Source organism: Diorhabda carinulata, chromosome 8 (assembly GCF_026250575.1).
Source record: "Diorhabda carinulata isolate Delta chromosome 8, icDioCari1.1, whole genome shotgun sequence".
Classification (NCBI taxonomy): domain Eukaryota; kingdom Metazoa; phylum Arthropoda; class Insecta; order Coleoptera; family Chrysomelidae; genus Diorhabda; species Diorhabda carinulata.
Genome location: NC_079467.1, coordinates 20678714 through 20705895, shown reverse-complemented (window position 1 = coordinate 20705895; position 27182 = coordinate 20678714). Strand labels below are relative to the sequence as shown.

The following is a 27182-nucleotide window of genomic DNA, read 5'->3' as shown; positions in this document are numbered from 1 at the left end:
TCACGCTAGGAAATTTTTATTTGATCGCGAATTTCTAATATTTGCCATTTAATTTCCTTTTTTCTATTCCATAACTTTTATCAAATCGCAGCAATTGACATTGATTTCACGATTAGTTTAGTCCTTGTGACTGAGTCATTGTTTTTATTAAAATAATTTTGTTAAAATAATCAACACATAATCAGAACTGATAAGCTAAGAGAAATTGTACTTCCAGTAAAGCTGCTAACAGCTATTATTTGTTTGATAAATTAGGTGCTTATTAGCATGTTTGAGTGAAAAATTTCAAGTTTTTTAACCGAATCGTTTTCAATAAAAAACAAAAGATGAGGCGAACAATTTTAATTTTTATATTGACTACCACCATAGCATTAACTGAAAGTGGTTTAATGTGTAATGTACAATGGCCTGCCTGTTCATTGACTGTTCAGAACATAGTGTGTTCAAGAGATGAAAAGTGTTTACCAACCAAAGGATGTCAGGATTTACCAATGGATCCAGAATTTTCGAAATTTATATTACACGAACACAACAGGTTAAGACAAAAGGTCGCTAGTGGACAAGAAACTAGGGGTTATACAGGAGTTGCATCCAATATGCACGTTCTTTCTTACGATGAAAAGTTGGAATATTCTGCAAAATGTAACGTAAATAGGTAAATTTTTTGGGCCACTCGTTATTTCATATATTTCGACATAAAGGTCCTTCAAACGCCTTTTTTCAAATAATCTCGTAATGTGTAATGCGTTTTATCTATTTTTTATTCATTGCTATGTAAAATTTGTCTCTCGGAACATGAAAGAGTTTTGTAGCTGAAGGTATTTATCGTTGCGGAAAATGTTAGATTATTTTCTCCTTTCATTGATTATTAAATTTTTTTGCTTCCAATGGATCTTAGTACTTTTTAATACACAGAGATATGTTACATACATAAGGAGTAGTACATAACAAAACATACATCAACATCGTTCCAAAATTGCAAATCTGCATGCAAATGAAAATCCAAAACAAAATTCTAAAGAAGCATTCGCTTGAACTCTGGTTCCTTTCTATTCAATCCCAAATTTCAATAGTGCTGACACACCACACCTCACCGTAACTTTAGAACTGCGCATTCTTCTTAAGGGTTGGTAGCTGTCAAATTGAAGTGAGCTTAATCATTTCACGTTTAGAAAGCTTATGATCTAACATTATCCTAGTCGAGCTGTGAGGACTTCGAGGAATTATGACACTGTCAACATTTTGGGAAGCTCTCACCTAACAAACAAGACTTGCCGGATTGTTTATTGTAAATTATCCTGTTACACAAAGGGAGTGTGCTGAAGGAAGTATCGTAATGTCATTAGGTGTCGAACTATGACGCTTGACATGAAAAGAAAGCTTCGTTGGAATAGTGATGACAGATTCATTTGAAGTGATGTTCAAATGGCTAATACGTGATGTTGTTCTGTCCATTGCACTATTGCTACTAGAACTGATCGCTGTATCCTTGAATAATATTTAAAGGAATGGAACGAACAATAAAAATAAGTAAGCACTGTGTGTGGAATAAATAGCATCAAAATGAAAATTGGCTCGAAATAATCACTATTATTCAATATACAGGCTTTATTCAAGTTGATTAGTTCGTGAAGTAATACTATATTTGGTTTTTAATGGCACGAACACTTTTTTTATTATTCAAGTAAAGTTTCTTCTTCACATATGCCCGTGAAAACGTGTCCAACAGTTTAATGATCTCGGGAGCAGTTTGTTAACTTTATTAACATTTTACAAAGCAATTTACACATGGTATATGATTGAATATCTTTGATACACGATCACGACACTAAATATGCATACAGATGGTGATTTTTTTAAGTATTGATTATTCTTTGTAAATTTCAATGAATACAAATTATCTTGAAATTACACTAACTCGACAACCAAGTTATAGTCTTAAAAATTTTCATATTCACTTCGAAAAACTAATTAAAATTACACTCTGAAAATTGTACATTTTCAATAGTAATAATGTGTAGTTGAAACATTAATGTGTGAAAAAACTCCATAATTATCTATGTGGAAGAGAAAGGTCAGATTTTTCCACTTCCCATTATTCTAAATGAGTATTTTTCAGATATGAACAATCTTTTTATTCCTACTAACTTATTTCTAACTTCAAATATATTATTTCTGTAGTCATATTTTCTTTTTTTTTTCTGTATTTTGTAGAGCACTATTTTCCATAAAAATATCAGGAAAATTGTATTTCTTTTATAAATATTCCTATAAAATGGAGTTGTTTACTTATTTACCAACATAAATTGGTGATTAAATGTTAGTTACTTACAATTTTTCTAGAATATCTGATAATATAGTATCCAAGCAGTTTTTATGTTGATAAACGACTTATTTGTTCTTATTTTATACATGGGCTATTTAGAAATAAATGGAATTCACAAAAACCCGATAATTTCATTAGCAAGTATCTTAATGAAAATCAATTCAAATTAATGTTTTTTGGGTGTATTCCATTCATTAATTTCGGTACGTCTATAAAAATTAGCCGGTATTATTTGCTTCACTACTGAGACACTTACAATAGAAAATTGGTTCTCATCTTTCAATAAAGTCTCCATTACGGTAAACATATTTCACAACACGCATTTCAAATGTCGAAAGAGAAATTGTTCAATCTGCTCTACCGCACATATCAAGAGAAACTCGTTTTTGTGAATGCTCAGCTTATTCAAAGCCTTTCCGAGCTATTTCGGGTGTTGCAATAAAGAAAATGGAACTGAATGCGTTGATCCTATGCAAAACAAAACCTTGGCGACTACGCTATGTGCCCACCATTCCTGACAACACATTAACACAAAATAGATGTTGATTCTTTGTCTGTATTGTGAGAAGTTTCATCTGCCCATAACTGTAAATTATGGGAAATAATAAAATCGTCTCGTGTGAAACCAGGTTCATCAGTAAACAGTACTTTTCCAACAAATCTATTATCTAGAAACCAACGAGCGTAGGCCAGTCTTACTGGATAATCTTCTACTTCCATGTTTGATTGTGTTTCAATATCTTCTGTAAGTATTTTTAATAAATAGTTACAATTTATAATAATTTTCTTCAGAATATCTCTTTAAGACGAACGGTTTCATAGGCATGTATAACGATCTGAAAATCTACATATCTCCTAAACCATAAATTTGATTGAGTTGAACAAAGAGTACCTTTTTGTTAAAAATATCATATTTGCTATCTTTAGATTGTACATTTTGTCCTTGTAAAAGTTACGGATTGTTAACCATTGGGCATGAACCTGGCCTTCAGATAGTACTGAAGAAATATTTATTACGTCAAATATTCAAAAACCAAAAAAATATTATTGCATATATTTTTCATAATGATATTTTTCTGTTACTGGAAGCTATGAATATAAGTAAATCTTTATTTTTTAGATGTAAATATGAACATGATAGTTGCCATGGTACTATGAAATTTCCAACAGCTGGTCAAAATCTATATTTCTCAGCAACATCTGAAGATGACTTGAAAAATGCTGTCAATGTATGGTTCAATGAGATCGATAAAATCACTTCAAACGTTATAGACAAATTTCCAAAAGGTATTAATAACAAATTTCCATGATTTTTACATTATCAGTATGAACTATTAGTAAAAAATGAAATAAAATCTCAAATGGGAAAGCAAGGGGTGCTTTTCATATAATATTTCATAATCTGGTACCAGCAGATCCTATGTAGACTGAGTTTAGAAATAAAAGACTGCACTTCATTGATAAATAAATGCTTATTCTACAAGTATTGTACCGTGAATTTCGGGTATCTTCTTATTTCCATAATACTACTTCCAATATTTACGATTACATCATCTGAAGCGTGTTCTGACAACCGTGTTCATTTTCAAAGACCAATTTGTAGATATTTACGGACGATTTTGAACTAATGTCGTGTTGGAGTGATATTTCACGGGTACTAATATAAGTATTATATAAACAAGCATATTTCGATCTTACAAATCGACGAAAATGTCAGCATCGGTTATTATACTTAATTTTCAAATCAAAGTATCCCGAAAACGGCGCACAATATCGAGTTTTATTAAGAGTACCTTTTTTTTTGTAAAATTAATTGATGTTTAAGTTCACTCTAATATTGAAAAAGTTCAATACTACTTAATTCGAACAGTTTAACTATCGCTCTCTATGAGAGAGAAGACATAATAACAAATTCATTGTATGCTTCGAAAACAAAATTTCAATACAATGTTTCCAGTAGCTGCAGCAAAATCGTAAAAATTGTGTATAATTTTTTTTCTTCAACGCCCCATCTTGAATACAAATGGAGTCACGAAAATTTTTTACTGAGCAAACCCCAAATATTTTTCAATGTATCCTAAAGATGGGATCACCTTTTTTGGAGCCCCCTGTATAATATGGTTCGAGCTTTCGAAGATAAGTAATTATTATCTTTCAGTCTAAACTCAACGGAAATCTTGACAAATAGCTCTCGACATTTTTCGTAGATCATATCTCTTTACTTGTGAAATAATTGATTTTTTTCGAAAATGTTATATTATAACTGAATCTTTTCATCACTCCTCTGTACCGTGATTAGTCAAAGGGGTTGAGGGAGTAGAGAAATAAATGGTGGAAGGGGTGCGATACAAGAAATTATAAGTGATATCCCTAACATTCGCTAGAGGTAACTATGCCGTAACTTTCTTTGTATTTCGTTCTAATATTGGGATACAAACTCCATCGAATGCCCAGTACAGTCTTACTATATGGTTTATATATATTCGACTGCTGGTGGTGTGTTGGTTTTTAGACTATGCAGAGCTTTTTATAAAAACTAATTCTTTCAGAATAATAAAATAATAAAGTATATGCCATCAACTTACATAGATACACAGTATAATAGTTTTTACTAAATTCTTACTTGATTTTCTTAGATTTACACAAACATGTTTGGTGCATGAAATTTTGAATTCATATTTGCAAATTTAGAAGATTATTATTAAACAGTGGCGTATCACATATTTCCTTACGATTAAGATATTGAGCTTAATATCATATTTTCACAAACAAAACCGTGGGAACGAACCAATAAATTACTCAAATGTGTGAAATTGTAATTTATATCTAAGAATTTTTAGATTCTGAGATTTTAAATTTGTGTAATAATTTATGAATTATATTTGGTTATTTCAACGTCTCATATAAAAATGATATTTTTGTACAGGTCACAAAGACATCAGTGAATTCGCCCAAATAATTTGGGCAACAACGACTCATATTGGTTGCGCAAGAGCCAAGTCTACAACTGAGGAAAAATACTATCTAGTGTGTAACTATGGTCCTGCTGGTAATAGAGCTGGTCATTCTGTATACAGCAGAGGATCTCCATGTAGTAAATGTGGTTTATTTACTAAATGCAACAAATTGTATCCAGCATTGTGTGGAGATATTGACCAGTCTTATTTGGGAGACGGACGTGGGGGTAGTGGAGATTCCGAGAATATTGCTGCGGTAACGACAAGCAGGTCAAGTATGAAATTGAGCTTGAGTAATAGCGGAAGAGGAAATAGCGCAAGCTTGAACGCAGGTCTAGGAAACGGAGGAAGTTTTAAATTAGGACTCAGTGGTAGTGGTGGAAAAAGTAGTACAGGGTTGTCAACGGGCGTTAATGTAGGTATAGGAAACGGAAGAAATATGAAACTTGGATTTGGTAGCAATGGTGGAGGAAAAAGCGCAGAAATATCAACAGGTCTAGATGTAGGCTTAGGACGTGGAGGGAGTATGAAGTTAGGTTTTGGTAAAAGCGGAGGGAAAGAAAACGGAAAATTATCAACAGGACTAAATTTGGGTGTGGGAAATAGTAGTGGTATGAAAATGGGATTTGGTGAAACTGGTACAGGATTATCCACAGGTCTTAGCGTAGGTGGCAAAGACAGTGGTGAAATTGGAGCATCAATCGGAGGTTTTAACGTGAATGTTGGTCTAGGAAGAGATCATAATAAACATAAAAATGGTAAAAATAATGAGAATGAAGAAGTGGGAGCATCTATAGCAAAAATGGGTTTGGGGAAAAACAATAATAGAGGTCTAGGAAAGGGGCGGAACATACAAAACATTGTCAATGGCGGTGAAAATGATGACAGTGGTGTAGATGAAGCAGTAATAACTGTGAAAAAGACGGTTGGGCTGGGAGCAGTAGCGCCAAAATACTCGTCTTTTTCTACGACTCACAGATCTTATTCTAAATATTCACATCAAATTACTACAGAGCCCGTTACAGATATTCCAGTTCCCTTGAAAAATGTTGGAACTTTAGACACAGATTTGGTGGATATAATAACTGATACAGAAACCACTTATAAGACTACACAAGGTCCAACCACACAAGAATCGAAATTATTGAGAACCTCTGGAAAAAATGTAGGGATATTTTTAACAGAAAACAATTCAATATTTCAACTTGAATCATTCACTATCCCACCACGACAAAACGTAACTGAAAATTTGGCACCACTTTTATTAGAACCACTAACTATTTTTACATCAGACACTTCATCAACTCCTATTTTACCAAATCCATCCAGTAAACCAAAAACCGCACACATAATACCTCCACTAAATTCGGATCCAAAATCAAAATTACATTTAAAAGTAATAACTTATCCACCAAAACCACCAATGATGTCTGAAATAGTAATTACACCTGATCTGGAATCAATAACTCTTCAACCAATACATAAGCAAAAAGCAGATTCACTATCTGAGCTGTCTAAATCCAATACTCCAGTACCTAAGCCTATGAAGTTTTCTTTGAAACCAACCAGAACTTCTGTTACACACAAACCTAGATATAGAGGACAATTCGAAAGAACAACACTTTCACCAAAACTACCAATGATGTCAAAAATTGTACCCTCATCGAATCAAAAACGAATAACAATCCAATCTGCACGCAAACCTATATTGTCCTTTGAAAAAATAACACTTTCGCCAAAACAACCTATAACTCCGAAATCAATACCTTTACTAGAACTAAATCGATTAGCAATTCAACCAACACGTAAACATAAAGTAACCCTTGAAAAAATAGTACTTCCACCAAAACCACCAACAATCTCGAATATAATACCCTCACTCGATCCTGAAGAAATCCACATTCAATCAATAATCGATGATAAAGTTAACCCAATAGAAACGATTGGACAAATTTCTCCAGAAATCAAGCACCACACCTTTTCTAATCAAAGTCTACCCAATATTGTTCAGCAAGGAATCGATTCAACCAATAGTTTTCCTAAACAGATCATCACCTACAACAAGACAGAAGAGGAAACAGATTCAGAAGCACCACTTGCATTAGGTTTCATGAAATGGCACGAAGTGAAATGGTATGCCTTAGGTGCACTACTTTTAATCATTATCATTATAATCAGTTTTCTTTTGGGACGAGTATGTCGATCAAAAGGTTCGTATTGGATCAAAAAAGAGCTACCTCAACCAGTACATGGTAAAATAAGTAACATAAATCAACCAACTTTATACTATAATGAGAACGACGACAACCCCCAGACTGTTTTATCATAGAAACTTGTGTTCTCGTTTTTGGTGAGGAATAAAGGTCTTTCATTCAAGTGGATTTTCAATTATGAGGTGAATTTTATACATAACATTATACTTCGTCTTTATAATAAGTTTATTTTATAATTTTTAATATGTAAGCTGGAATCTTGTTGTTAATAAATCCTTCAAACCTATTGCTAACTGAATTAAATCACCTAACCTATCAAAATATTGAACTTTCCTCGTATATTGTACTAGGTCACTAATAGGTAGTTTGAAAGATTGAGAAACTTTTTGGATAAGTAGTGTTTTGATTCGTTACCTGAATTAAAAAGATGGTTTCTGTTCTTGGCAGTTTATGTACATTGAATCAGTATACAGGTAATATCAAATGGAAATAAGAAATACTAAATTCTCAATATCTGATCAAAATGCAACCAAGTATAAGTACGAGTACCCGTCACAATTGAGGAGGTGATTTTCCGCATGAAATTGAGGTGGGTCTTTCCTACAACAAAATTTCCTCAGCCCACCCCTATCCGAAATATCACCCCTGAAACGTAGTGACTATAATTGTTTTTTTCTAAAATTTCAGTAATGCTTTACACTTGAAATTTCATAATTTTCGTAGTTTTTTCAAAATTCCTATTGCATTATAAAGGGATGGAATTAGCAACCTAGTACAGAAGAAACATCACTCAGAATGTTCATTTCTAAATAATGAACAAACCTGGGATGGATGATGCATCGAAAATTTTTAGAAATGCCATTTAATGGTATATGGACGGATCTAAATTGGAATAGAAGTGTACGGGTCCAGAATCAAACATTCTGGAAGCTTGGGCAACACACCAAGCATTTTTTAAGCAGAATTCTATGCAATTGACTACCGCAAACAGAAGATCATCATACTATTCGTTAACCAAGCAAACATTAGAGCTTTAAACTCCAATATTATATCCAAACTCGTTTGGGATTGCCTAAAAAAAATAAACCAGCTAGGTAAGAAAAATAAAGTTACCCTACAATGGATTCCTGGACACACCGAACTAAAGGGAAATGAAATAGGTCATAAGCTTGCTAAAGCAGACAAGCCCTTCTTGGTACCTGAACCCTTCTGTGGTATCAGCTACAGAATAATAGACAAAGCAATGGAAAATAAGGCAGATAAGAGCAAAACCAATTATTGGGACAACCTACAGGGAATGAGACAGGAAAAGACTCTCTATAGAGATATATAACCAGAGAAGATCTGCTGAATATATAAACTTTAGTAAAAACAGATTACGAGTACTAACAGGAGTCCTATCGGGGCACTGTCGCTTCAATAGACACATGAAGTTGCTAGACTCAACAGAGAGATAATGTGTGAAACACTGAGGAACTCCAAAGCACTACACCTGGGAGCGCATGAAAGAGAAGAAGAAGATCTCTGGTAGATATAGCCATCCCACATTCTGAACGCAGTGAGATTAACAGATCAGTTGTAAACACTGGATTCTTGAGTATCGCAGCAAGAAAGGAGGACATGATAGATCCTTTGGGTTACCGTATATATGAAACCTCAATATTTACATACATACATACGATTATATACAAATATGTGTTCTGAGTACCAAGGTAGGAATATTAAGGACCGTATTAAGGACCAGTATTCAAATTTTTTCATACAAATGTAGAATAGAGTGACAGTAGGTATTCACATATACCAATCATATATTTGATAGAGTAATCAATCTTCAAAAACCTTTTAAAAGGAGGAACCAAACTCATAAGCAACAAATGAACTGTTGATAGAATTTGTTGATTTATTTAATTTTGAAAACAAAATTTGTTACATGAGATTTGTGAAGAGTTTGATGACACAATTCTTCAGTTTCCGCCTTCTTATTGTATGTTTAACCCAATATTAATGTAGGTACGTTTAAAAGATAAATTAAAAAAATTTAATCTATTTTAAGATTATGGATATTGTCAAATCAGTACTTAGTGAAAACTATGAAGATCCTTTATGAAATTGTATAAAATTGTATAAAATATATATTTAAATAGTCAAATAACTGTTTATATTTAGTCTCTGAAAATGATAACTTGGTTACCGGAACGCGCATCAGACAGTTTAATTGTGAGTGTTCGTGTCGAGGTGGTGTAAACAGTGTATTCAGTATGGATATCTCCAACGGTTCCAGAAATTTCAACTTAGTTAAATAAGTGTGTACTGCAAAACCTGAGGACCCACAAATATTGTTTTATTTTCTCAATAAAGTTTCTTCTCGTAATGAATAATATAAATTCTTGGTTCAATTGATTAAATTTTTAGTAATCTATATTGACATTTTAACAGATTTACGAAGATATGCCTAATACCCTTGGTGATCAGTGTTCTTCGTATGCGACCGCGAAAAATTGGACTGCAATCTTCCAAACAGGTAACTTTTCTATTGAAGTGATAACCGATCGGGAAGGACAGTTTCTGTGTCAGTCCTGAAAATATCGATGAAGTTCATGACATGATTTTATCAGACCGTCGAATCGAGCTAAACGTCAATTTGGACATGAGAAAAATTGCTGCGAAAATGGATCCCCAAATGTTTTAAGCGAAGTAGACTTCTTAAACCGAATTGTTACTATGGATGAGACTTGGGTACATTTATGGGATCCAGAAACGAAGTAATAATCGATGTAATGGCGACCCTCTGGTTCTCCGAGACCTAAGAAGTTACGTGTCCAAAAATCTGCTTGGAAAGTTTTTGCTTCAGTTATTAGCGATTGCCATGAAGCATCCAAAATTCGTGATTTACGGTTTGAATTACTAGAACATCCCCCTTATTCACAAGATTTGGCTCCGTCAGACTATCACTTCTTTCCTCAACTGGAAAAAAAGTTTGAAACGTCGTAAATTTTCTTCCAACGAGAAGATAATAGAAGTTGTGAAGGTCTGGTTTGCAGAGATAATCGAGAGGAGAATATGTTGAGTAATAAAATATTTTGACATTGAAATTTTGTTTGGTTCTATTGTAGGCTAAGAATTTTCAATATATCCTCGTTTTGTGGTGTGGAATTTTTACAATCCCACAGATTAAGGTAATCGATGGTATTCAGATATGATTTGTACGTATTACAGATGCAAACAAAATTCCAAAAGTGTTCATATTTTTTTAAATATAAATTTTCAGTCCATGTGCTATTTTCAAGATATCTTTATTTTTTTTATCTTGATATCAAACGGTTGTATGAGAAAAACAAAAAATAATCTACAATCGGAAATCAGTGTTGATATCGTGACCAGTATATCAGATAGACCAATATTTACCAAAATTTTTCATAAATAAATTGATAGTCAATTGAAGCAGGTGATTTTTTCACAATAAAGTAACACAAAACTAAAAGTGGGTAGTTTGTAATAATATGAAGAAACAATCATTTGTTTTCATCTGCATCAGTACTATAGCTTTAAGTCACTCTAATGAGGTATGTGATTATTATTGGCCAAAATGTCAACAAACCGAGAATATTGTATGTGAAAGAGGTGAAATATGCGAGCCGGAGCCTGGTTGCCAAGAATTACCTCCTAATCCAGATTTTTTAAAATTCATAGTAGATGAACACAATCGGTTGAGAAACGAAATTGCAAGTGGAACTGAAACTAGGGGTTTTACTGGTCCTGCATCTAATATGATGACCATTTCTTACGATAAAGACTTGGAGTATAGTGCTAGGTGTAACGTAAATACGTAAGTATCGAAACTGATTTAAAATGGCACGAAAAATTAGAAATTTAAATGTGTAACGTCTTTTGTTACATGTTTCACAAACACTCATCAACCTGTGTGACTGTTACATTTACAACGTCTCATCTTTTCAATTATTGAACTTAAACATCATTCAACAGTCACTAATGAGTTTCACATTAAGATGTTCTATTAATTTTGGAATATTTTCTTTCATAATCTATATCTACTCAGAATCAATATGCAAAGTTACTACAGTATGTAAAGTGTCAAAAAATATACGTCCATTTTCTTATTGAAATCGCTATAAATATATAAATATATAGTGATTAAATGATTACACACAGGTCCACAGTTTTTAACTCTTTGAAAGTTAGAAATTTTTATCTGCTTCCTAGCGATTAAGAAGCGCTGATTTCAAGTCTGCTTCATACTGTATCACGTAGGGTTATTTTTCAAAACTATTCTTCACTTCCCATGAAAGTAAACTTTTTTCGTTGATTTTCTTTCATAATCAGGTGAAGGAAGATTTCTTGTAATGAAATAGTTTTTCTTGAACACAGTACACATGTAGTCCGTTTTGTGTAAAATGTTTTACATATTCAGCCTCATGATTTTTTAATAAGAAAAGTTAGTTTCTGGGACAAGCTTCAACATTGACCCCAATAATTTTAAAACACCGGCTAGTCATGTTTCCAGAGCAATTTATAACAAATACTAAGCAAATAACTGTTTATTTGCGTACATCATATACAAAAAGACATCAGAAATATGGTAATAACGAACAATAAAAAAGAACGAAAACCAATACATTAAACTAAGACGTATTTTTATTACTGTTTCGTTCAATAATTGATCTTCACATTTTCCTATACTCTAAAAATATTGAATATTTCTATATCTTGAGGCTTTATTTGGCCTTCGTGGTATAATTGAATTGATAAGCATATTATTTGGATATATGCTCATAAAATTATTTTCAGTTGTAAGTTTCAACACGACAGTTGCCGCGGTACGAAAACATTTCGTTATGCTGGTCAGAATATGTATTTTACTACTGAATCAGAAGAAGGTTTGAAACAAGCCGTAATCACGTGGTACGAAGAAATAAATAATAATACCGCGGACGTGATCGACAAGTTCCCAAAAGGTAAGCAAAAACTACTATTTCGTTACATACGATTCTCTGTATCGGAGTTTTAATATTATTACCAAGTTCTTCTTAGTCTTCCTTTCTCGAGAATATGTTTTCAATTGAGAGTTTCCATTATCTTAATTTTTTTGTGCCTAAGAAAACAGTTTACTCCGATATGTGGGAGCATTCATAATATTTCAGAGAAATGCGTAAACACACATTTTTACAATACAAATATCATTTGCCAAATCTCTCTTTTGCACTTTCTCATCCTATTATTTTCAAATACATCTTTTTGCGAAGCTCGTTTACGAATTGTTCTGGTTCTCGCAAATTCAGATTTAGGTAAATTCTAGAAATTAGTGGTTGAACTTTGTGCATAGTTCTTCATAGTCTAGTTCTTCATAGTCTAGTTCTTCATAGTCTAGGCAAAAGCAACCATATTACAAGCAACCTCGACTGACCTACAATATGATCAATCCACCAGAAGCTTTAACGACAAAAAACGTTCAGTGAGGCCTCGAAACAATACTGTATTGTATTGATCAGTAAACGTGATCGACAAATCACAGGTCCAGAGATAGCAGCTGAGATCAATGATTCTAAGGATCTGATTTTGAGTACTTCTACAGTAAAAAGGAGATTGAGAGAGGCTTGCCTCTTTGGAAGGGTCACATTGAAGAAACCTAGTGGAAAACGTTGTGCTAAAACATAAAACATAAAAATTAATCATATGAAAAGTGAGACTCGAAGTTTTCTTTTATCCCAAAAACAATTCTACTATTTAATAGTTATGGATGAAAATAATTTTATGTCGTTAAATATTTTTCCATAAATGTCCTGAATATCGAATGCTATTTCGAAAAACACATTTGCTTTTTTTGCAGGCCGTCCCGACATCGGACACTTCATTCAATTAATTTGGGCGAAAACTTTTAAAGTTGGTTGCGCAACAGCAAAATCATTTTCAGAAGATGAGGGTGAAAAATTCTTCATTACGTGTAATTACGGTCCTGTAGGAAATATGATTGGTAAACCCGTTTACGAGAGAGGAAAAGGATGCTCCAAATGTCCGTCAGATGTCAAATGTAACGAAAAGTACACGGCGCTTTGTGGTGAAATAGACGATAGTGAAATAAATGGTGTTAGATCTATATTCAGTTCTTTGAACATGACTATCCCACCTTCCGTAATAGGTGCTAGTGACACAGCAAACACGAGTTTCACGATAATTACAGAAATTACGAACGGTCAAAATGGAATGTATGACTTTGATGTCAAAGGCATACCTCCCAATGGTTTTATTGATACTCTTAAGATTGAAACGACGAAAAAATACGGGATTAGTGAATTGTACGGTATCAAAAGTGTATTTGCCGAAGAATTGTTTAATAAGGATAATTTGGGGTTGTGTAAGAATGGATTGAAAGTTAGTACTCCTGATGGTATGTTCATTAATGGAAAATTCATCACAGGAACACTCATTAACGGTCACTTTGTCCCAGGTGACTTTTTCGGAGATATTTTCTATCCGGGAATATCAATAAAAGATAATTTTATTCCTGGCGTATTTATCGGTGAATCTTTTCTTCCTGGAAGTTTTATTAGAGATGTTTTTATTCCAGGAGCGTTTATCGATAAGAAATTTGTTCCAGGAACGATAGTTGATAATAAATTTTCTCCAGGAGAATTTGATGATGACAATAAATATAACGACCTCATACAAATGAATGGTGCTTGGGTTTCTGGTTTTTCGGGATTATATGGCAAAGAAATACCAAACTCCCGATGTTCTGGTAGTCTTCATAGAACTACAATAACATTCGTAATAACAATTTGTGTGTGCCTGTTAGGCTTCTCTAGGGCAAATAACTAATTAAGTACATCTTTAGGACCTTCTTATGTCAGATAATAATAATATATATTTTTTCCTTTTACTTTCAATATTATTTCTTTATACTGATATATTCATTTCACGTCTACTGTCAAATTTTTAATTAAATATACATAGTATTGACGTAAATATCTTAAAAATTGAATGTTCAGACTTTTTTCATGTAGAAGGAACCATTTTCATTGTTTTTATTTTCCTTTCTCTCAGTGAATAGCATCTAACTATTTAGAATATTACAAATTTAACAGAAAAAATTATACAGAAGAAAAAACATTATCCCATTCAGAATGCTAAATGTTTTTTATTTTAATTTTAGCTTTAATTCCCCAATTACTTCAGAATATAAAAAACCAAGGTCGTTTCTTCGTATGTTGATTGATCTGGTACATTGAATTTGCAATACTTTTGGAGATAAGATCTGAAGTTATGATAGCGCAATGATGTCATCATTCACCTAAATACGCAAATTAAATATGAAAATTCTGATTGAAGTTGTGGTTTATAGCATTGTGGTTATCAAGTACTTTATTTGAAGTAGGTTAAAGCTCAATTTTATTGATGTATATAGTTTAAAGCACTGAAAATTCATTGGTTTTCTTATGTTAAAACTGCGAATGGCCGTTTATTCCTTAGCTTGACTACGACATTTCGAATTCGTTAAATCGGAAAGTACAAAGTTGAATTGATTCTAAGGAAGTCATTATTATTCATGTAATAAAACAACTGCTGAGTATGAAATTAACCGAATTCAGATACCGTTAATGTTCTTTTTGTTTTGAATAGTTGCGTAGGATTAATGTCGCTACGGTAGTTTAGATAATTGAAAATAACTTAAAAACATCGAGTGTGACGAAAATAATAGCGAAATATATTCTACTTTACAGCTCTTGTTAACTTTTTTACGAAATTCATTTCTTTATTTGTATTTTTATACATTCTATTTAACCTAATCCTTTTAGTTTGTAGGTTTTTTATTTTCATATCAATTGTCGTTTAATTTAACATAAAAAAAAGCATACATTTAGCAAATCATGTGTTTATTAAGTTTTAAAGAAAAATGGGAATAATGTGCTGAATAATTTTTTCTAGTTGCTGGGTTTTGTTGGTGAACATCACTTATAATCAGCTCTCGCACATTTTCAATCGGGTTCATATCGGGGCTATTACCCGACCAATCCAACCTAGGAATATATTCTTCTGCCAAAAAATACTGCAGTGTGGAAGAGAGCTCCATTTTGCATTAAAGTGACTGGTCCTCCACTTGGAACGACACATGACAACGGCGCACATACAGAGATTTATACTGAAAATTTTCGAATGAGCTTTCGTCATTGAAGCAGACCTGCCAATAATAGAAAATATATATAAACTTCCATGTTTATTTGCTTTATTTAACTGGTAATGATGTATCAATTTTTTTTTAAATTGGAAGTCTACATCTTTGTCTTGTCATTGTTTGTCCCACTTTAGGCGCTTTGATTTAATTGCAGTCTTCCTAGCGAGGCAAAAAGCTTTAAGATCGATTCTCTCAATTTTCTTCGAACATTGCACTTAAGCTAATACCATGGAGTTGTGATTTCATCGCCTTAGTGGTAGCAAATCTATTTTCTTAACAAATTTTCTTCACCTCCCTGAGTTTGGAGTGAACGGTCAACGGTTTCTTTTCTTTATTTTCGGGATTAATTATTCCTCTGATTCAATCTTAGTTTTTATGCGGAGTGTATTAACTTTGAAAACATTGAATCTTCATAATATTTCCGGTTTGGAAATGTCTTTTCACAAGGTAGCGTTTTTACTTGGTGAAAGGTCGCCTTTTTTACTCGTAATGAAAATAATCCTTTTTTTGAAGACCCTGCATTCAAAATAAATTAATAACTGAGTAGTACAACACTGTTAACAAATAATCACAGTTCAAAATACATCGTACCTGACGCGATTCCGATACAGGCTTGTACTTGTTCACGTTCATGTATCACTTTGTCTACACAGTGCTGCTATATGTTAAAAATAAATACAAATAGGTAGTCCACAACAAATATTTGAAATAAAAATATAGGGAAATAAAAAACTCTATGAATTAATAACACTCTTTGACTTTCTTGTATAAAAACTCAGTTTTATGTCTTTAGAAACTGCCATACAAAAATAAATTATCATTTATCATGAGAGACTATTTTTTGAAAAGCAAACACACTTTTATAGGAAACTGTCTGTTAAGTTTATTATTTTCATGATGAATCGTCTTGACTTTAGGTCTCTCGTGATAGAAAAGCAGTTGAAAATAATTGACAAAATTATAATTATATTATTAAAATGAAAAGAAAAATCTGTTTCAACAAAAAAAAATTAATTTTGATAGAGACCGAAATGGGTCGAAAGGTTAACTTTTTACCTGTTATTTTAAACTGATTTACTATCAAAAAGTACCTTAACTCAACAAGATTCATCATAAATAACTTCAATCAATTCTCAAGATCGTTGGATAGTTAACAATGGACGCCATCATCTCCTCATTCACATGATATTAGATAAGAAATCCTATAAAAAATTGTCTATGCTGCATCACTAATGACAAAGGAATATTGCCAATAAATAAATTCCTTCTCCTCCCAAAAATATATTAAGCCACCCATGACGAACTTGTGGAACATCTACATCGTGACTGTGCTTTGGTTTTGTTTGGAAAGTTTCATATACTGTAACAATTACCATACTGCATTCTCCATAAATTATCAAATTGAATATCGTTTCTTGATACATTTATTTCTGGTTATTTCTTAAATAGAACTTACTGATAATTTAAGTATCTCTAATAACTAAATGGACATTTCAGTTTTCTTAATTTCAAAAGAAAACCATTCTACATATATATATAAGGGTGTCAGCTTTTTAGCGATAAGTAAAATATGTTTGTCATTTCGTAAGTTAGTTTTCGAACAATTTACAAAGATTTGAAAAGGCTTTACTTCAGAGAATTCTTGGCGTAGTTGGCGCGATTGCTTTGTTCTTCAAAAATTAAGTTGTTTCAAATAAAAAATAAATACTTGAAAATCTTTTATATTTTTAATGCGTAATAATAAAGCCCAATCAATTAATGCAGATATCCTACTAAAAATACTATTGTCAATAACAATTATTTTCTGTCCGTTCATAAATTTTTTTCACATAGAATTCTAATAGTCACATTAAGCGATAAAAATATCAAAAAATCAGTACTAGAGCAAATAGGTGCAGCAAATTAACCAAAAACCCTCCCACACGGAAGCGCGGATAAATCAAAAGAACTTTGAATTTCTACCGGAAGCTTTCATGTGCCAATGAACCTAAATCATGGATGGATTCTAAAAAAGTAACAATCTAATAATGAGTTTCAATATTATAGGTATACGTAGAATGCCCGACAAATGGTTTTGGATGTTGGAAAACTTTTTGATAAAGTTTTAATCACAAGAAACAGTAGTAGATTAGTCCAGAATGAAGGAATCCGGACCATTACTACCAAATTTTCAAATCTCTAAAAATAATGAAGATTAGATTTAACTATCGAAACATCTGTTCCTAGGTTATAACTAAACAAATTTTCAATTGAACTTTAACTGATTGTGCTGTGAGTGATTATCAAAATAGCAAAGTTAGCCGATCGAAAAAGTGACTTTTTTTAAATATACAGTGACTCATAGCACAAGAACCAATCAATTCTCACAAATTTTATTCAGAAAACTTCGAAGTGGTAAGAAGAAACGTCGTATATTTTCATGTGTTGTAGGTATTTATTCAAATATATAAATTATCTCACTTTTAATTGTTATAACTATGTTACTTCTATAATGGTAATTACAAAAAAAAATAATTTTAATGAGAGGGGCGTACTTGATGGTTTGATAGCAAATTATTAATATTTGGCCTGAGTTTTATGATGAATAACCGCAAATCTCCTCATTCTGTGATATTCAAACTGTTCCTCTTTTCTGTTAATACGTTTGTAACTTTTTTCGACAAGATATGACGAAGGAAACGAGATCAGAAGCTATTGAAAAATTCCCTACAGTTCAGAATATTACTCCCTGAAACCAAACATTTTTTTTAAATGTCACTCTCTGCTTCTCATTAGTGCCAACATCGAGTAGCTCCTTTCGTAATATCACATTCTCCACTTCTTCGATCGACAGAATATCTTCGAATCGTCGTGCAGAACAATCAAATGTTGAACGTATGTCTGAATATCTTCATTCCACCTGCAACAAGTTTGAAAAATTCGCGCTGACCAATATTTTCCTTCATAAATTTCAATTTACCAAGAAAAGCTGAAATTACATCTTTGTTTTTATTAAATCGAGACTGTCCTTTATAATTGTAAGTTGAGGTCATAAAATTTTTTAAACAAATCTATCAAATACGTGATGTTTGCTTTAAAATTGTGCAGTGTCTGAGTGTGTGAATCTAAAGAAAATTTTAGACTATTTATTAGTGTTTTGGATATAATCTAATCATAGGTGAAAGGAATCTGGGCACGTAGTTCAATATTAATATATAAATTATTATTAAATAATTCAAGTCAAAGAAGAAACAATAAATAGTAAAAATTTTGTATAAATACAATATCAGTCACGCTTAGTCACGTTTTATTTTATCTGCTTATATTTGTTCTTTTCGATAAATTTTTCTTACAAACGTTAAATTATTTTGGAAAGGACTAAAGGTTAAAAATAACAAGGAAAAGTATCAACATGTTTAAAATGTTGTTTACAATTATTTAATATCTGGAGAGCAAATTGTTAATAGAATGGAAGTAAAATTTCCGAAGCTGCTTGACTTGACGATCTATTTTTAGATGTCGTATGGACTACTGTGTAATGGTTCTTTAATAAAAAGTTCATTATTTAAGGTGTATTTTCATCTATACTACGCCTCTGCATAAACCAAAAGGACAATTGCCCGACTATTTTAGCTAAATTACCGATGTGATGTTATTGAACCACGAGATCCATTGTGCTTCACAATTTGAACCCACTAATACCAATGTATGTCTGTGTTTATTCGTGATTGTAATTGTTTGGCTTTTGATTTTAATTAACTATTTGTTGATTTTACTAGGTCAATAAATTTTTAACATAAATTAAACTGTGACCCTAAGCTGAGGGTTCTCATGTTGATCTTTACATTTCTATTCTAGTGGTTTATTCTAATTAAGGTAGTAGTAATCTAGATTGGTCTTTTATTGATAATTTATCAGAATCTTTCACAAAATGATATTTACAAAGGACAGGCAACTAAATATTTAAAAAATAGATTAATACGATACAAAACTAAAGCTGCATTGATGAACTTTATAATAAAAAATACTTTTAATGATGAACGTTCGAAAATTATTGAAATAAACAAATGTTTAGAAATAATTCACGATAAAATAAATTGTTTGATTAAGACAAATTAAATTATAATATTTTAAGTTTAAGTAGAAGTCCATTAAAATATCTATTATTAATTAAGAGGTCTTAAATAATGACCGGTATCAGCAAATGCATACAAAAATAGATATAGACTTAAAAAAAACAGAATAACACAGTCTGTTCATAAAGTAATGTTAATTGCAATCTTTCCGATTGCTGTTAGGTTGAAAAAATGTTGGATAAAAGTTTTTAAGAATGATTGTTAATTCGAAGTATACCGTCACTCCAAAATAACTTATTTTTATAAATAATGCACGCTGTATAATATACATCTTCATTTTTCCACAATGTTTTACATTACATTACACCAACTTTCTATACGAAACTATTTTTTAATATTTCACAGTTATCACGAAAATGATGAGAATTTTCAAAAAAAATCAGTGACGAAATGTTTATTAACCTTATTCAAATTGTTCATTATTTATAGACAATAGTTAGATTAATGGGTGACCTTCTGATAGGCCCTATCGTGCCCTACTTAAAGCTACCAAATGTTCTTTGAAATTTATCAGGAACTTTGGCTTAAAAACGTCACTGGACAAACTACAAAGTATCCCACTGGGTACTCAGAATGACGTGACTGCAGTTTCTTCCTTCTCCAAGCAACAACGACATTCCAAATGTTCCAATAAAATGGAGTCTTTGATGACCGTGGCAGGCAAGATGACTAGTAACAGTCAGTGCCTGCTTAAATGATGTAGTTGATCAGTGTTTTCATCTATTTTTGCTGAATTGACTTCATGTTATATATAACATGAAGTATATATTGCTGTTCTCCTTCATTTTAACAGTATCCAAGTATTTCTCAGTTCATGCCAATTTCAAGGCATGTATTTTGAAAAACTTCATATGATTAATTACGACAAGTGTGCTGAACCAAAATGTCATTAAAATTATTACCGACCGAATTTCTTATCTTTTATTGTTTTAATTATCCTATTCATGACAAGTATAAATAGAAGAGGACCAAGACTGTCTCCTTGCTGTACTCCTATCTCCTTTCCCTCTTCCTTTTTCATATATTCCTTTTGTTGTCTATTTTTTGTTTCCCTTTTCTATATACACTTTACTGCTCCTCCATTTCCTCATCAATCTATTTCCATATCTTTGATGATAAACAAATTGCTCTCTAGTTTGCGCAGTTTAGGTCATCATTTTTTTTTATTCGTATAAATTATTGTTTTTCCAGTCTCTTAATCGTATCCTGTTTTTCCTAAATATTTTATCACTTCCGCTTCTATATTGTCTCCTCCACACGCTTTATCAAAAAAATATTTTGCTCTTGATGTAGCTGAGTTTATTACGGATTATACTTTTCGTATTTAGGATACGTAATATCAGGTTCGCTGATACCTTAGGACGTCCAGTATTTTGAGTATATCAAATCGTATACCTATTATTGAGATCTTGTTTTATATCAAAACCCTATGGAAATTAAAATTCCGGAGCGTTAAATACCACTTAAAGTGGCCAAGTTCAACTTTTTCATTTGAAATTTGGTATATCTGATTAAACTGAAATTTTGAATGACTTTAGGCTTGCTTGTGTCAGATTTTTAAAAGTGAAATCAAATGAATTTTTGTTGACTATACAGAAATAATAATTAACCATTTATACCAGTACTGAATACAGTATCAAAAGACATTCCAACAAAAAATTCTCATCAGTTTATTGAATGCGATAATTAAATATTAAATTAAATTAAATTAAACTTAAAATATCGTTACGATCATTGTACATGGAACGAGAAAAGTGTCTCTATCTACATATTCATTATCAGTTGAGAAAAATTCTGCCGGTGTAAGACAATTCCCTTTCAAGAATTCTATTCAGTTATTGATTTCTTGTAACAATTCGATGGCGCCATAGCGTTGAAACGATCGTATCAAATTATGGAGACGCCGACATCCCCTGCGTCCCCATTTCGACGCCTACTGAGATGTGGTTGGAAACTCAATTTACTCTTTTCTTGTTTGAACGTTTTATTCAGGTCAATGCTGATTAATATCGCTTACACTTACACCATAAAGAAGCTTTTGTTAATAAGCATAAAATGGATTTTTTTCAAATACTCTTTGAATTCAGGGTTAAAAGACATTAGGTGCAGAAGAAAACGTTCAAAAGAGGAATGGGCTATTTATAAAAACAGAATTTATTTAGTTATATGATAAAAATTTTTAATATTGTTATTTGCAGTTACATCTAGATTAGGTAAGTGGATATCGATACCTTAGAGCATGTTCATTTAATAAATAGATCAAGAAAAGGTTCCAGAATGAGAAGTTTTTTTTGTAAAATTTCTACAAATGTTACAGATTATAAAATTAGAAGATATTGAGCTCCATTAGATTTACCTACGAATCCAAACTTCACTTTGAGTTGTTCAAAAGCAGTTCGAAATGAACATAGCTCAATTGTGCTGAAATGTATCGATATGAATGTCGGTTTATTCGTGTATAAAACTGTTGATTTACTTTATTTACTTATGAATAATGAAAAACATGCATCCATTAACAATTTGCATCACCTTTTATTCTTTTTGGTACTTTTGATTTATTTAGAATGAATTGAACGGCTTCCTCTATTCTTAAATCCTTGGAATATCTTATTTTTTATGTAGGTATAAAAATATCAGCACCCGTTGTAAATGTGGAATGATATCGAAAGTGCCTTGAAGGAATTTTTGTTTGTGAGGATTTTGTAATATGGCTAATATTCTGGTAATATTTATATTACTGTCATTATCTTTTACTGAAAATATAATGAAATGTCATAACTCTTTGTTAAAACGTTAAAAATGCTGACTATTTTTCATGGGATGCTAATTGCCATAATTTCTGGGTTATAGCTCTATTTTCAATATCTTGGATAATTGCCAATGCTGTAAACACCGATAAAGAAACTGTTAGAAAAATTTTACACTTGACAATAGTCGAAGTTGGTGCCAAAAAATCTGACTTATAACCAAAAGCTTTTGCATCAACGGGTCTGCTCAGATTTTCTTGGGAGGTTAGAAAGGTTAGAAAAGAATACTTCCAGTACTGCTTTTCCTGACTGGTACCGCCTCCAAAAACAACTTATAAATTGTGAAAAGCTACGTGATTATTAATAAATTCGTTGTTTTTCCTTGGTTTGAATGTTCTGCTGAAGTATGTAAGGAATATTTACAAAATTAAGCCATTGTCATAGAACTAGGTAACTATATTCTTATTTAATATAATAATTCATATTGCATTATATTGAAAAATAAACTTTACGCGCCAGAAAAACCATGATGTATATTACGAAACAAAGAATACATATCTTCTTGAAAATATATATTACCTCATGCATATTTTCTTTTGTCAGTAATTTTATTATAAATACTAGAAACCCGAATTAGAACTATCTTGCTCGAAAAGTGTGTTTGAAACTATTTTTAGAGCAGAATGGGTGGAACCGTCCACCGTTGCATAAGCATGTGTGTTAATTTCTGGAAATTTGCCAAAAACCAATAAATGTTTGTGATTCCTTATGAGCTTTCTTCCCAAATAAATGTTGTTTACAAACTTACATAGAGAAATAATAAAGAATGTCAGTTGAATTATAAAAATCATTACAAACGATAAACGTCTGGTTTTGAAGGTAAATATTTGAACAATATTGTGTTTCGACATTTTCTTTTATTTTAAAGTTACAACTATTTACAAGATTATATTAATAATGCTCGCTTATGAGATAAACATTGATCTGATGTCTCTATTCTTACACTATATTTGGGGATAATTGTTTGGTAGACAAACAACTATTTTGACTTCATAAATAAAGTCTTATATATAAGTAATCAATATAAACAGATCACAATTTATTTCAGAATTTCCAAACACTTATTCTTGATAGATATCTAATCAGTATATTTTATGAATGAAATATTATAACTTACGAGGTATATCCACAATCTAAGTTCCGTTTCTATTTCTATCAGTGACAAAGTTGCGATCGGAGTTCCGAAATTTCACTCAAGCAGAATAAATGTACCAATTTGAGATCACTGCTTCAGATTTGTTTTTCTATATACTTTTATACAGATCTCTGATTCTTTTGAGAAAAATTGATCAATCAGGATGAAGGATATTAAGAATGAGGTGTAGAATAATAATGAAAATTACTGGAAATACGTTTTACATCTTAACTACAAGTACTAAGGATGAATAATTTATTGCAATTGCAACGTTTAAAAATGGCATCAATCGTATCTACTCGGATCAATATTGTAAAAAAGGCTTAAGAGAAATAAACAAATATGTGATTCACATCAAAAGTATTGTGATGAGCAAATTCGCACAATCGACGTGTATATAAATAATTGATGAGTAATCAACTTTTCAAATGTGTGGTCTGGTTCATGGCTTTGAATCGAATAGATATATTATTTCGATGCTCACAACTGTATTCACCATAATTTATAATTCATTTAAAAGTTCATTATTTCTCTACTTCTTATCAACTTCAATTAGAAGGTTATTAATTATAAATTACTCGCCCCTTATCATCATTTTAGTGTCTACAGAAATCAGATTCAGATAAAATTATGGTGAATGATCAGTAGTTCGAAAATTTGAGGTCATACAAGAAAAGAATTTGGCTAAAATGTCTTACGAGGGTTGACTGAGAAGCTTCTCACATTAAGTTTAATATATCAACAGTTACCAATTAAAGTTGGGAAATATATTTTGAAAGATTCTCTCTCAAATTTCAGCCATTTTGAATGCTTAATTACAGTTTGACAATCGTATAAGCCGTTCGGCTTGTTACGTTTCTCTTCAAACATTTTGAATATTTCTTTATTCACGAATTGTAGAACAGTAGTCACTGAAATATTTATTGTGATATTCCAGTTTTTCAACAAATTAATTTGTTATTTACATCCCACTCCATTTTCAAATATCTTTTTAGTTTTGCTTGTTTATTATTGTACTTACAAAAATTCCAGTTATCTTTATTAATTTTCTTTTGTTTTAAATAAATTTTGTATAATAGTATTTGGAGAAAAGAACGAATAGAATAGAATAGATTTCTGTTTGGTTATATTTCGAAAAAATAGAAATTCAGTTTCTGCTCTTCTTACTCATTCCTTCTTCAGTAATTTCCATCTGTGTTTCCGTTTCCTTCCTCATTTTATTTCTTTTTTTTTTTATTTGGTGTGGCTGAAACTCTGGCACCTAACCTAATCTAACCTGGCAGCTGTAGAACTGTGAGAAAAACTAGAATGTTATAATAAATAAATCAGAAATAAATACCTTGCCATAATACGTGAATAAAGGAATATTCAAAATGATTGAAGAAAAACGTAACAAGCCATAACCATATACTGACCAAAGAATTAAGCACGAGTAAGCTATCCGCGTGTTAAGTGCTAAGTTTGTTAGCTTTGGACCAAAGCGCATACGAATAATTATTTTACAGGCCTTATTGACACGGTTTAAGCAAAATGAATTGGAGTTTTTGCGTTGATTAATAAATACTCTTGAAACGAAACAAAAGTCAAGACTAGGGATTTCAAAGGGCGAATCTTTTCCGAAAAGGTATTCGAATAATCATGTGATTGTGCTCATCGACTATCATTGCTTGATAAGATTATCGCAATGCATGAAATTCACGAATTTTTTGACTACCTACCGGATTCTCTAGATCCTGGTATAGATTTGAAAGGAGAATATATTGGAGAATAAAAATCATAATAAGAAAAAATGTCTTATTAGATCGGAAATATTTCAGACAAACCTTGTATATAAGAGGAAGTTTCTCCAAGTGAAATGACACTAATCCCAAGCACGAAATAACTAAAATATTCTATATAATAAAAGCGTTCATATTCATAACAAACTTGGTTATTAAATATGGTCCAACGAATAGTTTTTCGTAGCAAACCAAACAAAGACAATTTCAATCGCGCTCTCGTTAAATTAAAGCTTTTTGAGTAATAAATAAATCGATGTTCCGAATTCTACTTTTAAAGAAAATTATAATGTAATTTTTAGCCTACTTCTCCTATGCCATAAGATGCAAACCCAGTTTATGCTACTACCAAACATATTTCAACTTTTCTCATCACTTTTGTATTATTTTTTTAGTCTCTACTCTTCACTGAGTTATTTATACTAATCCGCTTTTTTTATATCGTTTGTTTATATCATTTTATGATAAAAGTTACATAAATGTATAGTGATAAAACAATTAACGTAAATGATTTCATATCACTGCAGAAATTAATAAATTAATTATTATATAATTATTCTCCTGTCCATCAAGATTATTCTCAAGAAAATATTAAATTATCAAAGCTACATCCAATTGTATAATTGTGTTGAAGTTCAATAAACATTTATCGATTTCAGACAAAGCCGATACTGTAATAAAGCTTAGTATTGATATCTAAAGCACTTCGTTAATATGTAGTATTTGAACATTTCCTATTCATATTAAATAATAAATGCGACCACCCAGATGAAAATTCGAATGAAAGTAGGTCTTGACGTTGAAGACACGGAAAATAATTTCGTAACGGTCGCTACAATGAGGCATATCATAGTAAACATTCAGATTTTTGTCTGCTGTTATGTGATTATCTCTGAAAAGGTTATTTAATGAGCTTATCTCATATTAGAGTATTAAAATTTATTATAATTGTTGATTCATAAGAGTATGTAGTCTGATAAGACAGTGTGCCCTCATGGAGATTGAAAATGTATTCAATCTAATATTTTGTAATGTCGAATGCAACATTTATAGATGCATTTCATTCACTAGTTATTTGACAATATGACAATATGATCATTCAATATCAAGTAAACCATACGAAGTTTAATCAAAGATTTGGTGAATCAGTTTCTATAGCCGTAATTACTTTAGTTGCATCTGTATGATACGTATCGTAACCGCAAGTTGGATTAAACGTGGGTCTATTACTTCTGAACCCGAACAAAAAAACAAATCCAAACAACGGACTCAAAAAGCAAAGACCGTTCCATCTGCGGTCAAAGTCATGGCATCGGTTTTTTTTGTACGATTGTAAGATAATTTTCCTTGACTATATTGAAAAAGGAAAAACTATCGACGGGGAGTATTATATGAACTAATTGCAACGTTTAAGCGGAGAAATCAAGCATTAATGGCTACGAAAAAACTGTTGTTTCATCAAGACAATGCACCAGGTCACACATCCATTATTGCAATGGTTAAAATTATTTAATTACTACCTCATGTACGCAATTTGCCAGATTTAGCTCTCTTGGATTATTTTCTGTTCCCAGACTTGAAAAAATGTTTCGGTGGTGAAAGATTTTTAAGCAACGAAGAGGTGATATCGACAGTTAATGGAAAAGTTTTGCGGAAAAGTGTA

At 31.5% G+C, this 27182-nt stretch overlaps 1 protein-coding gene across 1 annotated transcript; it reads left to right on the top strand.

The window, feature by feature from the left end:
- Positions 1–175: 175 nt before the first annotated feature.
- Positions 176–7782, top strand: LOC130897249 (uncharacterized). The gene is made up of 3 exons (XM_057806007.1): positions 176–655; positions 3447–3613; positions 5253–7782. The coding sequence occupies exons 1-3, from the start codon at positions 327–329 to the stop codon at positions 7610–7612; spliced, it is 2856 nt and encodes a 951-aa protein (XP_057661990.1). The 5' UTR covers positions 176–326; the 3' UTR covers positions 7613–7782.
- Positions 7783–27182: the final 19400 nt, after the last annotated feature.